The 22,511-nt window shown below is 40.4% G+C and overlaps 1 protein-coding gene across 14 annotated transcripts in view; it reads right to left on the bottom strand.

Moving 5' to 3' along the window:
* Nucleotides 1-352: 352 nt before the first annotated feature.
* The window catches only part of madd (MAP-kinase activating death domain), a 47,155-nt gene continuing 24,996 nt past the window's right edge, over nucleotides 353-22,511 (bottom strand). For 7 of the 14 annotated variants that reach the window (XM_084948282.1, XM_084947603.1, XM_084947690.1 and 4 more), the window contains 20 exons: nucleotides 21,548-21,656; nucleotides 21,224-21,410; nucleotides 20,251-20,401; nucleotides 19,738-19,941; nucleotides 18,305-18,355; nucleotides 16,905-17,008; nucleotides 16,574-16,657; nucleotides 15,692-15,850; nucleotides 15,220-15,340; nucleotides 13,998-14,060; nucleotides 12,972-13,092; nucleotides 12,690-12,795; nucleotides 12,452-12,562; nucleotides 12,260-12,367; nucleotides 11,249-11,413; nucleotides 11,090-11,162; nucleotides 10,659-10,765; nucleotides 6,536-6,605; nucleotides 4,035-4,081; nucleotides 353-2,678 (listed from right to left, as the gene is read on the bottom strand). In XM_084948282.1, coding sequence (XP_084804408.1) covers nucleotides 2,565-2,678; nucleotides 4,035-4,081; nucleotides 6,536-6,605; nucleotides 10,659-10,765; nucleotides 11,090-11,162; nucleotides 11,249-11,413; nucleotides 12,260-12,367; nucleotides 12,452-12,562; nucleotides 12,690-12,795; nucleotides 12,972-13,092; nucleotides 13,998-14,060; nucleotides 15,220-15,340; nucleotides 15,692-15,850; nucleotides 16,574-16,657; nucleotides 16,905-17,008; nucleotides 18,305-18,355; nucleotides 19,738-19,941; nucleotides 20,251-20,401; nucleotides 21,224-21,410; nucleotides 21,548-21,656 — 2,255 coding nt within the window. In that variant the 3' untranslated portion in view covers nucleotides 353-2,564. The remainder of the gene's footprint in view (nucleotides 2,679-4,034; nucleotides 4,082-6,535; nucleotides 6,606-10,658; nucleotides 10,766-11,089; nucleotides 11,163-11,248; nucleotides 11,414-12,259; nucleotides 12,368-12,451; nucleotides 12,563-12,689; nucleotides 12,796-12,971; nucleotides 13,093-13,997; nucleotides 14,061-15,219; nucleotides 15,341-15,691; nucleotides 15,851-16,573; nucleotides 16,658-16,904; nucleotides 17,009-18,304; nucleotides 18,356-19,737; nucleotides 19,942-20,250; nucleotides 20,402-21,223; nucleotides 21,411-21,547; nucleotides 21,657-22,511) is intronic. The other 7 variants (XM_084947613.1, XM_084948023.1, XM_084947937.1 and 4 more) reach the window with 7 other exon arrangements.

Genomic DNA, 22,511 nt, shown 5'->3' with positions numbered 1-22,511 from the left:
TGCTGTTAGTGGAAACAGATCTGTACTGTGACGGTTCGTTCTCTGGCAGGAAAGATGGGTGCTTAAAATGTTTTGCATTCTCCAGGAGACTTCATGCTGGCATTTTTGTGGCGTTTGCATCTTTGTTACTCAGCCACTGTTTGCAGCTATGGTGGACCCATCACACGCACAATGTAGAAGAAAAATCAATCATGATCAAGATATGGATGGAAACACTTCTTTTGATGAAAGCCTAAGGTCTTCATTTGCTTCTGTAAAACAGTGTGAACTTATTTTTTTTAAGAAAAGGTTTCAGCAACTAGCAGCACCTGTTGCCACTTCCCTTGTTTGCAGGATGACGAGCACACAGAGCTTCGTTTGGGACATCTTTATTATATTGCCAAAGCTGTACATATTTTATAAATACTTCTTGAATACTGGAATAGTTACACCATCCATCTCATGTCATTTTTCCTTCTCTTTACAGCTATCAGATTTCACAGCAACAGAGATGAGTTGTAATAATCCAGTTTAAAAAAAAAAAAAAAAAGTTAACTCAAGCAGAAAATTCTCAGACCAGTTTTGCAGATGCTTCAGATCAAGTTCTGTCATTTATTAACAGCATCTTCTCCACACTCAGATTTCCTTTTGCACAGTTAAATTCCTTAAAAATACAAGCATGTCAGGATCAAAATAACATCTTCCAGCCTTACAGCTGTACTGATATATTGCTGATCTAGAGAAAAGTGTTCACCACATTCACACACGCAAACCACAAAAAACACGCACTCTCACTGTGAAAGTAAACGAGCCAGCGATGGGACCAGACACGACATAAAGACTCGATCGTCTCCTTGGAGATCAGGTGACCACAGATGGCATCTTCAGCGCGTCTGAAGGGTCAGTCACAGGAGGAAGAACTGCTGCTGTGGGTTTGGTGGCTTATTTCTCATTTCTCCACACCCCATCAGTCGATTATGCAGCTCCTACACTGGTTTCGGCTTCTCTAGTGAATATTTGTGTTTTCAGTCGCGCAGGAATAATTCCAGCACGGATGTTACACTGTTACTAAAAATGCCTTCTTTTCCCCACTACTTTTTATTGGTGTTTCATTAAGTACCAGCGTGTAACTCCAGTGTTTGTACCACAGATATGGAAATATCTACAATTATGTCTCTAGATTATCACCCACCACTGAATGTTTTAATGACTTACATGTATTTATGGTCAAGTGAAGGAAAAAAAATTGCAGAAATTTTGAAACATCCGTTGTTTAAAGTGGGCACACAAACAGCTCACATGTGTACCATCAAAGACATTTTGCACTGCCTTTAGTAGCTCATTATCCATGCAGCCTTTGCCTACAATTAAAAGCTGTAAGAAGACGGTGACATTTATCCCGGCATCCCCGCCGCCTGCTGTGACATCGTTGATTGGGGTGGGGTTTGTTAGCACCCACAGAGAGCGACACAGCAGCAGTCCTTTGCACCGACTGACCTGTGATCACCTTTTAAAACTAAATGCTCGTGTCACACTGAAGTCGTAATATTCAATCGATCGATGTGTACTATAGGAAAAAAAAAACTCGTTCTTACATTCGTCACCCTGTGAAAGCCAGTTCACTCGAGAAAACCTGGCTCTGGCAATGGCTAACTACTTCTTAAGTATTGCACATCTAGCAAATTAACATTTGTAACATTTTGTTTTCCAGAAATGTACAGTCAATATATGCATATATTAAATAAATACTATATATAGAAATATATATAATATTTATTTGTCATCCTTATAGTAACATGCAATTGATAACAGCAGACCACAGACGAGAAATTTTACAGTAGAACTAGAACAGTAATTGAGCCGGGTGGGCCGGGCTAGAGTACACATCTGAGAACACTCACAGTATTTTAGGGTTCAAACACCATAACGAAGCGTTTACATGCGGTGCTCTGGTGCAGTATACAGTAGCATTTTCAGCATGGAACATCCCGCACTACACGACAGTCTCTGGTTGTTGGACCAACTGGGACAGACTGAACCTTTACAGTAACCACATATCACAGAATACGTCATACAGTCATATGGAGACGGGCAGGAGAGGGCAGGTAGCTACGCTGTACGTCGAGGCTGTGCGCGGGACCTGCAAGCACTCAGTGCCTCGGGGTTGGGGGGTGATGGGGTAGTGGAGCCCTCACATCACATACGAGTAAAAACTGTTGGGTCCTGCTAGCAGGAACAAGGAGCAAAACTTTCACCGGGAGCAGAGGAGCTCTGGGGGGAGCAACTTTTCCAGAGTAATGAAGCGGGCAAACATTTAGCTAGTATGGGAAGAACATCTGGGCCAACAGCGGTGAAGAGCTGGAAGTATTTACATGACATCACAGACCAAACATGTCTACACAATTGGATCTAAAAAGGGTCTTGGGTTTGTATATACACAGGAGGGGAGCGCGGGAGTTGTGTGCTTAGAGTGAAGTTGGGGATTGTCGAGTCTGGTTTTAGGAGCCGAGATGCCATTTTCAAGTAGAGAGAGGCACGCCGGGGATGAGGGAGAGAGGGAAGGGGAGGAGAGTGTGGGGTGTAGACTAGCTAGGAAGGGGTCTCGGTGACAGCATCTTGGGTTTTCCTTCCGCCTCCTTCCCCTTGACTGCCGCCACGTACGAGAAAAGGCAGAGGACCGAGTAACAGATCTGATGTGCCTGCAGAGGAGGAACAAACATGAGGAAGTGAGAGGGAACCACCTGCGTGCAGTTATTAATAATACAATGAACAAAGCTGGATAAGAGGCTCCTCTCAGTCTATATACTGTGGGGTATTTCAAGGCACTCTGTCAATCATTTGCCACTAATGATGGTATGATGCGCTTTTTACAAATGCTTCAGTTTTATTTGTGCTACGGGAGCTGGCATCGTGACACACGTTCCTGCCGCTGGCTGGAAACCACTAATCAGCGTAGCAACTTAATGAGCAGTTTAAAAAAAAGAAGTACAAAATCACAAATCTTTAAATGTCCCTGCACTTCTTTAATAAGAAGCACTATTTGACCTTTAACCTGAAGGCTCATCATGCTATGGTCTTACTTGAGTTGTGGGAAATGTGTCACTTTTGACACATTATTGAGAAATGTCATCGTGGGGTTTTACAACTGCTAAAACCTCATTTTCTGAGCAAAAAAGAAGCTACACCACTGCAGTGTGGTGGTTTGACAAGAAGCAGCGTTGAGCCACAGATACATGGAAGTGGGCATCTTTAAACGTTATATAACCTCAGGTGATGTCACTCTGCTGTTTACCTCTTGAACAGTGGTTAAAATGCAAATTTTCGTGTGTTAAAAGAACCTGTCTAATACTATAAAATTAAGAAAAACTCCAATCAACACAGAGACACCGAGGCAGGTCTTTCACTTGTGTCAGCAAACTGTCGAAATGAAATGAAAACCAAAGGCATTTTCAGACCAGAGCTCTACAGACGCCCAGTGCTCACTGGGGAGCTCGCCCCGAGAACTACGTTTACCTTCAGGGCTTTTTCCTGTTTGCAATTGCACCACCAGAGTGCACACTGATATGATGTAATGTCCAGCTGCATGCCAAAATTCCTGATATATTCACTGTCAAAACTGTGAACCTCATGGTACTTTCTTCTCTCACATGTAACTTTAATAGAGCCTGGATTTTACTGTCAGCCAATTCCTCTCTATTTTGTTCCATTTTTAGAGTTAACTGTTCTGCTCTGAGACCAATCACCGTACATTCACATCACTCAAAGGCTGCTCTTGTGCTGGAGAGTACATACCCTGCAGCGGAAACTCCAGTCCACAAAAAATCTTCTATAAACTTTGAGAGTTCCTGCTTCATGTGGTGCAGACGCACAGAAAAAAGTCAGTTCTTTGACTCCAAGAGTTCAAAGAACTATGAAATGAACTCTGGTCTGAAAGCACCTTAAGTTAAGCGCTTTTATTTAAGGAATATTTCTGCTGTGTCCATCTTGTCACTGGCATTCAGCAGTCACATAGCTGTATGTATTCATGATTTCAGACAAAGGAAGAGAGGACTCACCATCGGGGTCTTGTACTTGTGGATCACCACTTCTTTAGTTTCAGGAACTACGCCGGTGCAAGAGACAAAACAGAGAATTCAAAGGCAGCAGAAACCTCAATGAGTTCATATTTGAGAGCTTTTGGGAGGGGGGTGGGGGTGTGGTTATAGGGTTGGACTTTCAACAAGGTGTAAAATGAGATGTGGGCCAAGAAAAGTTCACCATAAAGGTCAATTAAAGATCAGATTGAGGGGCAGAAGGGGCTGTCTACTTTTAGCTTAGATAAAATTCAATTGTGAAATCCTGCTCATGTTGTGTTTCCTTATTGTGACTAATGAACTGATCAAATGTTCTCTTTGTCTTCAAATAAGAAAGCTAAATGTTAAATTTGAGCTTGGGTTGGTTGGCGAGACGTTCATGGCCCACACGATGAACAAATATGAGCACAAATGTCATAACAAGAGGGTTTGCGACCAAGAAGGCTGCAAAGTTAATATATGAAAAAACAAACAATAAAAAGGACGACCTCCCCAAGCCCTTCCAGCCAGTGAACTCAAAGTTAAACATCACAGAAGAGTCGATACAAGAGGCCAAAATCCTTTGACCCGGGACCACGTCGCTGTCCACGGGACAGGCTGACTTTTCATTAGTAACTGAACCCATAGCAGAGATGGAAAGGCTGAGATCTGGACAGGTGAAAGGGCTGAGAAATCCTCAACCCCCACAAACTAACTGTCCCACCTAAGATCTCCGCTTGCTGAGATACAGATGGTCAGAGAGTGATGACCACGTGAGTGATGGAGTCTGGGGTGATCTCCGAAATGAATCAGAAGCAAGTGATGGAAGAAGCAGAGGAAAAATTAGTGGTACAGAAAAAGGGGAAAGAGAGGAAGGGGGGAAGAAAAAAAAATCTACGAAAAGGACGGAGTGAGGAAATATTCTGCACAGGTTTAGTTTCAATAAGAAAGGAGAAAGGTGACGACACTTTACCTGCTGGAGAATGAAGGTTTTCATAGTGGCAAAGATGAGGGCAACATTACAAAAGCAGCACAGAGACACAACAGTAACCCAGCCAGGCGCTCGACGTCTGAGCAAGTTTAAGAGTTACAGCTACTGGTCACCATTCAGTCAGACATTTGCATTTTCCATGAAACTTAACAGGAACCCACTAACTGTGTGACGCATCTCAGGTCGGACAGAATCCTCATACTTGAGCTGTACTTTCAGCTGCTCCCTGAAGTAGGGGGTTGCACAGCGGATGGATCAGCGTGACTGATTTGGCACAGATTTTAGACCAGATGCCCTTCGTGACGCAACCCTCCCATTCATCTGGCGCTACGAGTACACTAGCTTGTGACCCCCTGAGGCTGGGTCTGTGTCTCCTCCGTAGGCAAACGTGTTAGCCACTACACCATCCTACTAATGAGACTAAATGTCTTCCTCTTCATGTATCAGGCACGATGCAGTATCGACCGCTTTTAAAGACATTCAGACTCTGCTGCTCTCTTCCCTCAGGCTGACTCAACATGGAACAATTTAAACCAGGCCAAAAAAATTAAATGGTTTAAGATCTGAAAAAGGTTAAAGTCTTATTGAAAAGGTGGCAGCTCGAATTCTAGTAACAACTTATCTAACTCAGGGCTAGAACACATCACTGCTGTCATGGAGGACAGGCTGCCATTTAGCTACGAGGGACTAGTGTTACTTGAGAGATTTAGAATTTAGCAGAATGCCCTTAATGCTTACCTATTTCCAAGCATTATAAGCTTTGATTATGTCGTTTCTGGAAAATCAGTTAATATGATGCTTTCATTATTAATATTTGTATGGCACCTTTAAAGGAGACCTTGTCCTTATTTTCTGCTGAGTTTGTGTGTGTCTATATGTTAATACTACAGTGGTGGATTCTCATTTGAAAAATGTGCAATATTTTAAATATATAGAACCAAAATCAGAGCATTCAGACTAGTTTGAGCAGAGCCACTCTACTGCCACGCTGTCCAAACCTGCTGTTTGTGGGTAGCAGCGAATCACAGAAAGCTGGCTTAAAGTTAAATAGGAAGTGTGCTAAAATGAGACTAAACTGCTTGCACCATAATCTAGTATAAGATCAATGAGGATGTTTGAAAGCTGCTCTATTAAGACTCCAACATAAAAATTGAATTGGAAACAAGCAGAACAGGTCCCCTTTAAGTCACACATCTACACAAACTGGCATAGCTATTTATGATACACGTTTCAGCCTTCCTTCTCTACACTGCGCACACCATTTCTCACAAACTTTGACTTTTTATTACCTTGCTCTAAACCTCAACACTTGCATATGACTAAGCGCAAACCACACCCTCGAAATAATGCATGACGCACTTAATCGCCTGCAGACGTCAGTGTCTCAATGCTCCAGAGGAGAGCGGCTATCCAATTTAGTGAACCCCTATTAGCTTTCATCAATACATTTGCCGTGAAGCTGAGTTACTGCCGTGCCGAGTACAGGCCTAGAATCAATAGATGGTGTAATTACCAAATTCCTCCAGGACAAAGACTCCCTTCACTGTATTGCACTTTTTAATGTGACTCAGCTCTATGAAAACCTAAAAACAAACAAAAAACAAAACAAAACAAGACAGAACATTATTAACTCAACAACACTGGATGGTGAACACGTCATATTTAAAGAATTAGCCATGTTTAAACTTGTTTTATTCAGTGTGAAAGGTCAAAATAAAAGGCTACACATGGAATGCAAGCTTTGAACAGCTAAGAAAGGAAAAGAAAAAGCACACTATGAGAAATTTTCCATGATCAAACGCATACATGGGCAATGAGGAGAAGCTCAACGCTGATTCAACGTGGCTCATCAATGAAATGAATCAGAACTGGGACAGTTTTGTCATGTTTGGTGTAAACAGCATAGATACTTTTAAAAAAATGTTTTCTTTATGCTCAAAGATGCAATATGGCCCATATGATGCATACATGGAAGTTCCATATAAAATGTAGACAAGGACACAAAATTAGAGTTGCCATACAGCTACAACAGGAAAGAAAAGAGGTAGAGAAAACAAAAGGAACCGAATAAGATGTAACTGCTAATAAGCAAACACAGCAGAGGTTGTGTACCTTCCGCTCCTTGCAGGGGGAGAGAGCATGGGAGAGAAATGGTTTGGATTATTATCGGACAGAAGAGCACAAACACTCGACGACACTCTGAGAGGGCACTGTCCACAGGAGCCTCGTACAGATTCAAATCAAAAATCCAGCTAAGTGGTTACAAGAGCCAATATGATTTGAAGAAAAAAAAATCCATCACCAGAGGACTCAGCCCCCCAAAATCTACTAGGAAATAGGAAAGAAAAAAAAAAAGAAGACGACAAAAAAAAAAAAAGGGAAAAAAAGAAAAAAAAGAGAAGACTAGAGGTTTGACTAGGATATTAAGAACTGGATTCACCTCTGTTTTCCTGGACTTTAAACATCTCAGTTCCCCCCCAGAGCCCTCCATGCCTCCTCCTCCAGCAACAAGGGCTGGCACCAACGCCACTTGCTCACACAGCAGAACAAATAAATGAGGGTAGTTACTGATGGACAATAAATCCCACTATGTGCAGGATGCCTCCTCTGATACATCTCACTGCAGAGGGACCCAACAAGGCGGACGCTCACTACACTGCTTAGTTTTCAGTTAGTCTTCTTGACCCCAACATGATCTATGAGGACGTTTATTGAGCTGATGCAAATACTGTGCATGGAAAATTTTAATTAATCATGTTGTATTTGGGATTAGTAATAGTGGTCTGTTGAAATATGACAGAGCTACTGGAATTATATACTACTAGTTTGATATTATTAGTCACATTAGGTGGGGAAAAAAAAAAAAAAAAACTATGAAAGTAGACATGATTGTTAGTTTTGACAATGGACTGTATTTAAAAGATGGAAGAAGCCTTTAGGCTTTAAAATACCAAGATGGTCATTTTGATTTCCTGGCATTTCAAAAATCATGTGGCTCTGTCTAAAAACAAAAAAACTTCAAAACTATCATCTGATATTCCACAAGTTTTCCAAAAATAGAGTTACTCAGCATATAGGGAATTTTTTCCACAATGTACTGAATCATATGAGGGGACTAATATATATATATATATATATATATATATATATATATATATATATATATATATATATATATATATATATATATATATATATATATATATATATATATATATATATATATATATATATATATATATATCAATCAAAAACTACCACTTATACCTACAATCTGAGTAATTTTGAACCCCACAGCTCAATATTAGCACACCTGGCTGTGTAGCAAAACAAAGTTTACACACATTTTGATGTGAAAGCTGCTACACCATGAGCCAAAGCTAGCTAGATGTGATTGATAGATAAAAATCCTTCTAAACACATACACACTGAAGAAGATGAATAATTACTGCAGGACTGAACTGCTGATGTTGAGCAGAGGTGCTGCAAGTCAGAGCGGGGTAGTGTACGACTGTGCAGAGCAGCGGGGAAACCAGTAGCTGAACTGAGTCAGGACTGTGGAGAACAGGTTATTGAAAGGGTTTCAGGCCTGAGAAGGAGAGTTGGGGGGGTGAAGGGTGGCAGACCGATGTGGAGCAGTGTGGACGATGAAGGAGGTTAACTAGGTTCTAGTGTTAAACCTGCAGTCTTTCTAATGGCCACCAGGGGCTGTTTCCTCTGGCTGCAAAACCAACTCTGAATATGTAAAAGTTAAGTGGAAAACAGTCCCATTTCTCACTTGATCTATGCTCTTATATATTTTCTGATTACTTTATCGTCTCAATTGTTCGTTTCAGTTCTTATTTAACACAAAATTAAACGCATTTTGCTAATTAGTGTCCCATAAAGTATTAAAGCAGGCTATTATTTAACGTGCCTGTCAGTTCCTTGGTTGGATCTACTTGTCATGTCTGGTTTCAAAGAAATCAAGATGACAAGGGCCAAAATGTTCAAGTCGACACTTCATAAACAGGGTCTACAATATCACAGTGGCTATATCCGTCTTTAATATACAGTCTATGATTGCTGAGCAGCCAAACATTTACACACATGTATATATCTACAGTCAATAGTTTGCATACACTAGGTTGTTTCTTTATTTTTGGTTATTTTCCACATTTTATCTCTACTGTGATTTGTGAATAATTACTGTAGAGTTATTCACTGACCAACAGTAAGTTGAGCTCGTTTTGCTGTAGTACTGTGCTGTCCACCAAATATGTGTATCTTGGGTATACCTTACTTTTCTACTACATAATTGTTTAAGATAAATCATTAATAGCTCACTGAGAGAAAAACTAAATTATAATCTTTTTTCTTGTTTAGACTGAATTTTAAGACATTTACATTTTCCAAAACACTTGGGAGTTTCAAAGAGTTTAATTTTGTGTAATTTTCCATCAGTTTTTTTATTAAATTCATTTCATGAGAAATATGCATGCCCTCACTATGCCCAAAATTTTGACTGGTATTGTATTGGGCACCATCAGGAATTAAAACTAAATAGAACAAAGTTCCTCATTTTGAGTACTGATATACAGTACTATCCCAAAAACTTGGGTTTGGGCATTTTGCTTCTAATTAATCACAACATCCAAAATATAACAAGGTACAATTAAGTCTTTTGCATAATACTGCAGTGCATGTAATTAAAATGGGAGAAATCTATGCGGTAACAGAAAAATTATATTTCAGTTTTTGGGGGGTGGAAAGTGGGTCCAATGACACGTCTCTGCAGTGTGATGGACCGTCCAAATTACCCAGAACACCACTGCTGCAGAATTTTCTAAAAGGAAAAAAAAAAAGAAAAAAAAAAAAAAAAAAGAAAAATGTAGGACCTCGGGTGAACTGATGCCAGTTTAAAGATAGTGGGTATCTAACAATGAACACTTCTTCCCCTAATTTGTATTATTCAGCATAGTTCAATCAGAGCTACACATTTTAAATGAACCTGTGGAAACAAAGCACCCAACTATCGCTACTGCTCAGACATGAAGACAACACATGAAGATGTTCAAGGGGTCCAAACTTAAAATCAAACGTTGCTATAAAATAGCCAATTATTAATGAAAAGTCTTTTCTCAAGGTCATCCGTCTTACCACTGTGGAACGTCACTCTTACACACACACACGAACAGATTAACATCTCCTCCCACACAGTAGCTCAACATGAAATCTGAGCACCACAGATGTCAAAAGAAACTTGTGTGGAAGGATGGGTTCATTTTTTGGCAAAGACATGCACACAAATAAACTCTCTCTCTCACTCACACACACACACACACACACACACAACACAGTGAAACTGGGGGGGGGGGGCCAAATCCAAAAAAAAAGCAAAAGCACAAACAGGAATTCTTCCTCTATGGGAAAAACAGGTATGAGTAGATGCCAATCAAATGTGTTGTAAAGATTTTCTTAGTGATAGAGGAAGACGTCACACGATGAAAGGAAATGATTCAGAGGCAAACACGAGAGACGAGCGGAGAGGGTGGACAGAAGGACGATGAAGTCTGAACCATCATGAGTGATTCTACATTGTCATGCCCTTCTGTGAGATGAGACGCAGTTTTTTTGCAGTAGAACTGGTCTCTTACCTGGCTGTGCATGAATTTAAGGTTGATTCCCTCCAGTGTGACCTGCAGTAGTCCACCTTCACCAGTCTTCATGTCCTGGACGGGGAACTCGCCGCCCAGTTCGGGACCTGAAGGATGGACACAGGAACAGGAATGTCTGAAAGCTTGTCACATGTTCTTCTTACCTTAAACAACCTGGAAGTACTTGGAAATTTCAAAACTGCAGCAGTGCTTTATTAAACTTTAGGTCTGTCCATGTTTTGTGTTATTATCAACATATCTATATCTATGCAATACTGACTGCTCTAAAATATTTAATTAATCAAAATAAAAGACTATTTTGTACTACTGAACAATCAAACTCTCAAAAGAAACAATGTCCATGTTAAAGAGAATAAGGAATGAAATAAAATGCAAAAAGGAGCCTGTGGTTGCTCTAACTCACTCCATACCTGGTTTAATGCTTTGCTGTCTTGCTGCAGCCCTTTCCATACTGTCTTTAACACAGTAGTAGAGTTCACGACACTGGAAAGCAATCAGAAAGTTATTCGATTTTAGAATCTTCTTAAGTCAATTTAACACAAGAGATGCAGACACAAGAAGCCTCTGACCTTTTTGGTATAGAACTTATTCAGCTGCGTCTCTTGGCCGTTGCGTCTCCAGAGACACAGCACCTTGGTCTTGGGGCAGTAGGTCATGTTGATGAGTTTCTCGTACCACCAGCGTTCATAAACGGTACCGATGTTGCTGCGCAGGACTATGCAATCATCGCAAACCTGGAACAATAAAGCACAAGTAAAATAAGCACACTATTTCTATGTTCAGGAAAGTTTCAGACACTCTGAGACCATTTGATATGTTAGAAAAATATCCTTTGCTACAACCTTTGCGTTATGCTACAGGCACACTGGTGAAAACAGTGGTTTAAGACCACAGCATGACCTAAAATTACTGCGACTGTGTAATGAGCTTCCAATCTCATCTATGAAATGGTTACGTCAAAGACAGGGACTAAGTCTGCAACCAACAATGGTTGCAACTTTAGTGCGCCAATTTGGCAGTGAAATGGTCTCAATCTGCTATTGGTTGGAGGTCAAGTCGGCAGTTACACGAACTCCATTTATAATAATGTGAAAATTACATATCTGTTGCCATTTGCATACACAGAAATGCACATCATCTACTTACATTTAGAGTCTAGCCAGAACCTCAACCATCTGAAATTACTTCACAAATAGTGACACAGTTGCTGCATTACAGCAATTTAACTGCAAAATAATATAAGCACTCTGCAAACTTGCTTTTATCTAGGACCAGTGTAACAGTTGAGTCCCCTGCTGCAAAGAGATACACAATCTGTCTGAGTTTGATACAATCAGATCAAGTCAGAAAATGATTGTTTGGAGATCGGTTGTTCCCAACAGGCAACCTGTGCAATTGTCCGGAGGTTGACAGCGGTTACGTGCTCAACCTGTGAGCAAAAAGTTGTAACTAGTAATCAATCTGACAATCTGGATAACCACAAATTCTTCCTAGTCACAAGCAGAATGCCCTCCTATTTTTACTCTAATGTGACCAAGTCATTAGGGAGACGGTACACATAAAATGCAGACTTTGCATACCTCCATGAAAAAGATGTCTCCTGTAGTATCAGTGCCAGCATGAACAACAAATGTTTGTTTCTTGATGTGACGGCTTCCGCTGGGCCTGATGGACAGCTCTCGGCCGTTCTGCAAATGTAGTTCAGCACATATTTCATCAAAACAATGAACTGAAGTTTAACTGGGTGAAATAAAACGAATACAAATTTTTACCATTTGAGCCAGTTTGTCAAGTATCTCGTTGATCTCTTGGCTATACGTGAGGCCGATGTGGGACTTGCCCATCAGGCGCCTCACTTTCTTCCTGATGTCATTTTTGCTCACCTACATGAAAACAAACAAACACACACAAACCTCAAAGGCTGACATATTCACAGGGAAACAAAAATTTGTGTATATTAACAAACAGTTTTACTGTGCTTTGAATGAACTGACAAAAAGCACTCCATACTTTCATCATTAGCATGTATGCAATCATGTTGTGCAGCAGGGTGGCCAAAAGTCTGTCTTCATCATCCTCCAGGCGCTTGCGGTCATGTTCTCCCAGTGACAGGTATCTGTGTTGACATGCAACACAGAAGAGTTCACAATGAGTTCCATGGAGTAGATATGAAAATGGTGATGCAACATAGTGAAAAAACCAAGACCAAGAAAAGAAAAAAGAAAAAAAAAAAAACATATGAAAATTAACATAAATCACAGTGGCTGAACTAAAACAATGGCCAAGAGGAACCTTTCAATCATCTCCTGAGGTCCTTGGTCCATGCCCATGCCCTCACGCTCCAACATAACAGCATCTAAGAAGGCATCCTCCCAGAATTGCACCTGGTCCCAAAGTGTGGAGCGCTCCTTACCTAGACACATCAAGAAGACAGATGAAGCTCCCCAAAATTTGAAAATATTCTCTGTCTGCACCTTGGCTGGTAACATATTAACACAAACTACACCACATGCAGCCACAAGTGTAAGCTCTTTCAAAGACTTGCATACATTTCTATAACAGGAGAAAATATGCGTGTATCGGGGTCTGATACATGCTGGTCGTTAACACGTCTTACACACAATAAGGTTTACTGGAACATTTGGATGAGCATAATTAAGCGCACATCAAAACAGGTCCAATGAAAACTAAACCAAAATGGTTTAGTTAAAACACACACACACACACACACACACACACACACACACACACACACAGCAGGTACAGTGTTGTCTGCTGCAGCTTTTAAGTGCGGTTTTTGTAACCTTTCCAAAATAACAAGTTAGTGGAGCTTTTTTCCCCCCTTTAGCCTCAAATTAGTTGCTTTCACTTTCCATTACATCATTTTTTCTCACCCCTATTACAATGTGGTAATTGGTCACTAGGAATCTTGACATTTAACAGTATCACTCATCAGCTGGTTGCTTGAGTGTGTTCAGCTGGTAATTACATCTCTAACAGCACTTAAAGGTAACACTCATCCAGTGTGCAAACCCATGAAATGTTAGGCTGTTAGGTTAAAATAAAAGTTAGAGGGGAAATGTTTGTGAACAGAAAAATCAAAGAAACATTAACTAAAAGCTCCTAGTTTAACTGTGATCTTCCTGTGAGACATCTTCCTATTGCTTACATGCTCTATCCCTCTGTATGTTTAACACAGATGTGCAAGGAAAAAAGAAAACCCCACAGAGATTAAACACAGAGCTAGCTGGGGTGAACCGTGGATACGCTCCACAAACACAAAGGAATTAAAGGGCAAAGGCAAGAGATCAGCCCTACTTAGTGAAAAGGTTTCCATGGCAGCATCCTCTAGTTGATCCCAAACGGAGCTCTTATCACGGCCTGGAAGAATTCCCCATGAGGAGCAGCAGGAGGGAAAAAAAGCAGCAAAAGCAGGAGGGGGTTAGGCGAAGAGGTGAGTAGGTTTAATGGCAACAACAAAAGCGGAGCGAGTCGAAACCCACACGAGAGGAACAAAAACAAGGAGAAATGGACAAAGCAAGCCCAGATATTCACAGATCTAGAACTTGGCTGGCTTGTTATTTTATAAACAGCACTCAAGGAGATGAGCCACTATCTTAAGTTCTTACTTTAGTTTGACATTCTGTTTTGTTACACAGAGTCACAGTTAGATACCATTTTTTCTGGTGTTCTAAATTACAGTCATTCAGAAAAAGTCACAGACAAGTGCCACCTTCAGGGGTGTTAATTCATCAGCAAAGAAAATTAGTCATTTGCACAGGTTAGGAAGGAGTGACAAATTAAAGGAAAAACCTGGCAGAGAATAAAGCATTTCTATCTTAATAATGGGAGTGATCAAAGATGACAATTGTTCCAGCTATAAGGCCTTGTGGGAGGGGCTTCACAATTAGAAATATCTGTATACGCTTTTATATAAAGTCACCAAAATTTTAACCAAATGTATATCTATGGAGATGTTGGACTCCATTGAGTCCAAAGTCAACAGCACTCTGAACCACCATGATGAAAGCATCAAATGAGGGAATGTTTTTTGGAGGAGTGATGTCTGAGCCTTCAGTGGCGTTCCAGACACTTGAAGAATCAATGGAGAACACTGAAACTGTTATACTGGCATGTAGTGGGCTACTACTATTATTACAATTATCTTTACAGTTTATTTTATTTTTTAGACAAAACAAAACAGCTTTTAACCTTTAGCTGTAGTTTACTGGTTTGTAGCATTTAACATTACATAATCCTAAATCATCACATGTCTGACTTCTGCTTTGCTCTATTATAAGCAACTCCCAAATTAGTGAAAGTTCACTGTGATTACATTAACTGGCAAACCAAATTAGGAAGTTGCGTAAGTTAAAGTAAGTAAGGGGTAACTGAAAGTGCTGCAGTCTTTACTTTAGTGGAAGGACCAATTTTAAGTTGTTAGTACAGCAACAAAGAACAGAATGCAAGTTTTTACCAAGCATCAGCTGTTGGAGCAAACTGTAAGAGAAAGCCTTAGAACAAGAGAGCAGGAGCCTACCCAGCAGGCCTTCGAAAAGGTAAATCCTCATACTGGTGTCCTCGATGGGCTGTGCAGGCAGCCCCTTTGCCAAGGCAGGTAAATGATCTTTTACACCAGGTTTCAGAGTATGGGTCTTCCCCTTTGGAAAAAAGACAAAGTGAATCAGAGGTTATTGCAATAACCCCAAATATGTTCGCAAATGTGCAAATATAGAAAACTAGCTTAAATTCATTTAAATACTTTGACACCACTTGGGTTTTAACGCAACACGAACACTGAATTGCTGGAAGCTGTAGGTTTCCTTAGTTTAATCTTAGTTAAAGAAACAAAAACTATTTTCCACTTCAACTTTTTCAGGTTTTAACCTCTACTGGTTGTAACTGAACTTCAACTGAACCTTGAAATCCCACCAAGGCCCAGTACCTTTTGTGACGCTTTCACTTATTTTAACTTGTGAAGTCATAAACACAGCAGTGAGTCCTTTACTTACAAACACTGAGCTGGTGGCTGGGTTGGTTTCAATCTCGCTGTCAGAAAGAGTCCCCCTGGACTGAGTTAAATGAGGGGCGGTTCTCCCGCCAAGGCCATCGCCTGCTGTGCTGCTCAGATCACTGTCAGCTCCGAGAGTCTCTCCAGAGCTATTGCTTATCTACAAAGAAAGAACCAAGGTGTAAGAACAATACAGAAGTGGGGAAGGTTTATTCTTGGGAGTATTTAGTTACTAAAAAACATTAAAAAAAAAAAAAAAAAAGCACAATCACACAAAATAAATTAAACAGTTATGCAACATATTCCTCATCTTAACCCAGCACTACACCAGTTTTAAAAACCACCTTAATCAGATATACCTTGAAATTATGTTTTTTTCTGTGTACTTTTATCAACCTCTCACATTGTGGAAGAATTTTGGCCTTTTTCAGCTGCTCTGCTGTAGATTCACTGCTGTGCTTGGGATCATTGTCCTACTGCCCTACAAGCTTTAGCTGGAGAACCAATAGCCTCAGATTTGACTCGATTCAGTGACTGTGAGGTGCCCATTTTTATTCTTCTTAACATCACTGTATGATGACTACATGTTTTTAAATGGTTGCACTCTTTGAGAATGACATCTGCATCATTTTTATATAATTACTTTTGTTCATGGAGAGGCTGAAAACTCATCATCTAAGGACATTTGGCATTTTCAGTCTTCACTAAATCTATAACCTAGCAACAGCAACGTCACAGCTCTCAGAGGACTGGTTTGTTTGATTACAGCTAACAATATGCTAACACATACCACCCACATTTCTTGCTTCTTCTTTTTTAAATTACTTTGTAGGTGGAATAAACAGAAATTTAGTGATTAATATCTGAGTTGGCCATGCCCTACCACTGTGCTGGCCTCTGAGTCCTGGCTGGTGCTCCTTGTCAGGATTGGTGGCTCTGAGCTTGCTACAGATTCAGTGTCACTCTTCTGTAACCCAAAAGAAAAAAAACAATACAGTGGTATTTTTATATGTAATGGTATTTTTAAGGGAAGCAGTTTTATGACATTTAAGGAGCAACATCAAAACTTGAATACTACAAGAATTACAGGCTCTGGCAAAAACATATACAAAGACTGGGGAATTAGATTGAACTATTAAGCTTTTATTTTTTAAACCTAGTTTAATCTTCTTTCTGCTTCACACAGGTTTTCGCACAGTGCTGCATATACAAACCTGAGATCCAGATGTTACACTCAGGCCACTATCAGCACTGATTTGGGACTTCTTCTCCTCTGCATCTGTCACCTGGGGGCGCTGCTGCTTTGCTCCTTCTGACCCTGCAAAATAGGCATGATTATAAGCACATTTTCATGAAGACAACTACGCTGCCTTCTTACCTTATTCAGAGCCGCCTCACTCAAAGCCAGCACAGCACAGCGACACTGACGCTACATCCATCTGAAGTGCCAAAGCCTCAATTTAAACACTGCATTGCACTTGTGCACAGCAAAGCATACAGTATAACACTAGCTTATCAAAGTTTGGTATCAAAGACTTGGTGCCTTAACCTCATTCTAGCTGAAAAATACTGTAAGAAGAAAAATTAATAATTCCTGAATCTTAAAAAAAAAAAAGTTCTAATTATTTTATTTTTATCTTTCCATATAAAATACTGGTGTTATAATGAAAAAAAAAAAAAAAAAAACAGCTTAAGTTGTTCAAGACCAGACAGAGAAAAGACAGAAGGGGCAAGCAGAGTGCAGTAAAATTGGGAAAAAGTTACAAATGAAAACAAAACTGCCAGAGCGTGTGACATTACGTCTCAGTCAATGCTGCAAATGTGGCCCAAGTTACACCAAAAACAGACACAGGCAGTTAGGCATGCAGACAAACTGATGGACGGTAAAGGAGACATTTTCTGTTTCAAGTGTGATTTGCAATTTGTTCCGTCACCTCCGCAGGTGCAGATGGTGACAAGTACATCCTGACCCTTCCTTGTTCCTTTTTCATTTCCCCCCCCTGGGATTTTGTGACATTTAACTTTTCTAACATTTCATAAGGCTTTTAAGTGTACCTGTGAAATATTGGCTGCAAACACACAGTTTACAGCAAGCCACTTGAAACTGGAAAGAATACAGTTAAAAGAGGAGGACAGGGCAGCAGGTATTCATATCTGTTCATCATAATGCATGTTTGCAAGGAAAAAGAAACACACTGGTAAAACAAAATGACATATTGCTGGAGCTAAAGCCAGTAACTAAAATGAAATTCCCATTTTTTTTAAAATGTCAATTAAGTTCCACAAGATTTTGGAAACAGTCTCTATTAAACACAGCATGGCATTTTTGAAAATAAAAGGCTTTCTTTTCCCTAAAAGTATTGTATTTGTGTAAAATGCTTTAGCCTTAATTATTTTATAGAAAAAAAACAGCCTGATACACATTTTATTTGTAAGAGTAAAATCAAGACCTGTGTAACTATATTTCTTGGGTTATTCTCCTTCATTTCTTTTTTATTTATTCATGTATAAAAGATCCTGGTAAGTTTGAAAAGGTAGACAGAAGGCGGCAGGAAAAAAAGGTCAGCAGCTGAACACCCTAATCCTTTTTTTTGGTGTGTGAAAAGTCTCTTACTCTGTTGTTTTTCCATAGCTTTTTGCTTATCCTGGTGCTTGCTCCACAATTCTACCCAAGATGCATTGCAAGCAAGGAGAGAAAGACAGAGAGAGAGTCAGAGAGCTGGTTGAAAAGGCATGTATGGTGGATGAGCATTAAAATCAAAAGCAAAACAAAGTAAGCATTGAGAATCTGTCAATATTGACGGGAGGTATTTTGTAATGTTTGCATGTAGCTCTGCTTTAATCTGGAACATTTTAAAAAATAGAAAAAGAACTGTTATTTTTTTTACAATGAATCCATCATGTGTAACAGCTACTAAGGGAACATTACAACACACCCGTAGTTCCTGGCACAAAGTCCTGGAGAGCCACACAGTGACGTCAGAATGAGCTTTTGCTCTAATTACAGGCCACTGATTTGCATTTATTGCAATTGTCTGGCTCTCCAGAGCACAAGTAAGACAGCAAGAGAGAGAGATCAGGAGATAGAAAGAGAGGGAGAGAGGGAGAGAGATGGTTGATTTGGAAAAGAGCATGGGATGAGGTTGAGAGGCCGATTAGCCAGCATGTGAAATGGAGCAGTTGCAGAAGCCAGGATGCAAGTCTCACAGCTTTCTGTAGAATTGAAGGTGCAGCTTCTAACAAGAAAAGAAGGGGGTATGGGTAGGAGAGGCGTCAGGGTGGTTTAGCTGAGAAAGTCCCCTGTATACAGACCCAGAATAACTTTTGGAAATTGAAATCCTGAAGAGATTATTAAAGATTTTTCCAGTTACTTCCATCTGGACCAATAGAAAAGCTTCTTAGGTGACATTTGCATTCTTACTGGGACTGTTTACTGGGGAGTGATTCTTCCACCCTCCATGCTGAGAGCAAAGGGAGCTGCTATTTTCTACAGCACGCCTTGCAGAAAACCTGCAGTGAGGGCAGTCTCGACTACTGATGCGCATACCTCTGGTTTCCCTCATCCACTACTGCAGATTTACGTATTGGAAGACCAAAACAATGACATGCATTCAAGGTGCCGAGAGGCTAACGACAGAACTCTGGGAAGGAGGCAAACAGGGGCACAGATGTTTAAGGGAAGGGAGACAAGCACACGCAGTCCAGGCTGAAAGACAGGGATATATTCCAGACACTTCGCAAGGCTTTCATCATGTCTGCAACCAAGGCCTCATTCTGAATTTGAATTTTGAAAATCATCTAAGCAGAACATTATTGTTTTTATTGTCGTTTTGTTTTTTTAGTTTGGCTGCCCACTCTTGCGATTATTTTTAGTCAAAATGTGTGGAATATTATTGCCCTGCAAGAATCTGAGTCTGGGACAAGTGAGGGGATCTTTCTTTGAGACGGCTGGAGGAGGGGAGGGAGACTGGTATTAAGGGTGATGAGCTTGTAGGGGGAGGGGATTTTTACAGTGCACATGCAACCGGGCTGGAGTGGTGTACACACCAATCGAGGCAATAAAGTTCTCCTCATTCAGACTCCGGGTATCAAAATGGCGGGCTCCTTTGCCCGTTGTGTGGTGTGGCAGCTGCAGGTGGGGAATATTCAGAAGGCCCTGAGGTCTGGCAGTCTCCATACGACCAGAAGGACTCTCTTTACTCCCTGGGCTGCCAGCACTGTCTGTGGGGCTTCGCTTGCGCTTTTCTGGGTCTACCGAGTTACGGAAATTAAGGGGCCAAAAACAGAGGTCATCAAAATTACAGAAAAACAAAATAAGCGGTGGGTTAAACTGGGAATCGATTAAAAGTAAGAAAAATCACACTTTTAGTGCTTCGAAGTCTAACATGCAACACAAAGCTTAATATAAACAGTGCAAAGACGGACAAGTGTTAGTAGCACAGGCTCGCTGCCGTTACACTCCTCAGCACAAAGAATCTTAAACAAGCTGAGAAAAGTAAAAAATAAAAATCCTCTAACTCACTCATTTCCACTCTTCTGTTTTAAAAGCATGAGACATACCTTTGGTTTGATAATGTGTACGTGCTATTTCCAGCAGGCTGAATACACTGGCCATTCCCCCGAGGCCTGCATTAGTGTAGGAGTGCTCCAGACTGGAAACGGTGCACTTCAAGATGTCCAACATGCCTTTGTACACCTTCCTGTTCACCTCCTGGAAACAAAACACAGTAACATGGTTTCTACTGAAAAACTGAATAGAAAAATACAAACAACACTACAAGCTTCCATCGTCAAAGACTATCATTTCAAAACCTTAAACAAGTCTCAGTTATTAAAGGCAAACAATACTTTGAACAAGTCCCAGATTGAAACACTTCATATATAATATGTAATCTCATGGAATTATTATTCCAATAGTTATATTCTGAAAATTAAAAAAACCCTCGAAGTTCACTGTTCTTCTAAGTCTTTATACACCATAAAAACATGATGTGATGGAAGCAGCTGCAGGAAGCCAACAGTGTGACCATCACTCAAACTCAAAGAGTACCAACCAGGGATGGGTGGAGAGGGCAGAAAGGATACCATAATGTTATACATTAATGTATGTATACATTATGGGGGGCTAGGACTCTTATTGAAAAGCTGTTCTTTTGTCACTTTTTGCAGTGATTATGTTTCAAACGAAATAAAGACCGCTAGTGAAAAAGGAGAAGAAAACCTACAGCCAAGCACTTTCAACAGATAAGTGCTTTAACATGCTGCAGAGTGGTGGAACTGTGGTTAGCATATTTTGTTGCATCTGTATATGCAAAAGCCTGGCAGGTTGACATCAAACATAGCAGAGCCTTAGAATACCGTTTCAGAACTTCCTTCTATATTGTTCTGGCTCAATACTGGACCAATTCCAAATGTTTTTGTTCAGATTAATCATTTAGACTAAACAAAATGAGAAAATATAGCCCAGGTTTAAAAATACTCCTGGTACAGGCAAGCGCTGTCATGGAGTAATAAATAAGAACAAAGATCTCACCACATCCCGAATGATCTCCTGCCTGGCGTCTTCCTCCGACTGGATGGCTCTGTTCAGCTTACTCAGCACAAACACACGAAGCTGCTCGTTCTCCAACAGGCGGCGCACCTTTTTCATATTGAGCCAGCCCACTCCCTGACCATCCAGAACACTCTGCACTACTTCCTTAAGGAACTGCTGGTTCTCACTGAATGGACATAACACAGGTTCAGTCACACTAAACACAGCAATTACACAACAATTAAAAAGCATCCAATCTAAAGCCTTTAGCTTAACAAATACAAAAGAATTAAGAAATACTTTTAATCTAAAATCGTTTACTACCTCGTGTTGTTTACCCGACCCTGAGGAGAGGGCGATTCTCTTTTCACAGTCGGACTGTGTTTGATCACTGAAGACTTCTGGTCAACAAGTGCTCGAGGTGCGCGTGCGCCTGGAAGAACAACCATGACAATTATGTTTCTAAAACATCACAAAATAATAACACACATAAACTACAAACTACTAGCTCGCTACACAGAGGAGCACTGGATTAGACTCACACAGAGGCACTTGCTAACCAGGAATTGTAATCCGGGGGGGGGGGGGACAGCTTTCAAATCAGATTTTTATAAGATTCAACATCAAATAGGAAAGAAAGCAGTTTACATCACTTTGTGAAGAGGACAAACACTGAAGGTTATCTACTGCTGAACACACAAATTACTGGCGTTGCTAGAGTCTATTATTACAACAGGAGAAGTGAAGGACAAATCAAACAGGGACATGGTGCAGACACTCTTCTTCTCTTGCTCTCTACACACAAACACACACAGGAGTCCTAATGGTGCTCTTGGTGGTGGCATCACACATTAGCAGAATAGTGATTTGAGGTCAGTGGGAGGACAGTGTGTAGCAAAACTACATCAGTGATAACATGCATGAAGGAAAATAAAGACGTGAGTGGATGGATACCACAATGCAGTAGATGTTAGGGCTGTGGAAATCATTTCATCATTGTAGTATAAAATGATCAAAAAATGATACAAGTCCAAGTATTGCAATTTCCATCCATTTTAAACCTTTACCTAACTGTGTGTAAGAAACCTAAACGCTGTTACACATTCAGCCATTTCAGACAAAATAACTTCCACTGATCTGATATTTTATTATTGTTTTTCTATTCCAGCTACACCGTGTTGACTCAAACTACACATTTCAAACAGCCTTTCCTAATAGAACCCGCTCCTTCTACGACTCACCCTGTATGTGCCGGCGTTCGTGCTAAATACTAATGTGCGACACACCT

The sequence above is a fragment of the Perissodus microlepis genome, chromosome 1 (genome assembly GCF_051167445.1).
Source record: "Perissodus microlepis isolate ML-2025 ecotype Zambia chromosome 1, ASM5116744v1, whole genome shotgun sequence".
Lineage (NCBI taxonomy): Eukaryota > Metazoa > Chordata > Actinopteri > Cichliformes > Cichlidae > Perissodus > Perissodus microlepis.
Note: the sequence above shows the minus strand (reverse complement) of the source record. Positions and strands in the feature narration are given on the sequence as shown.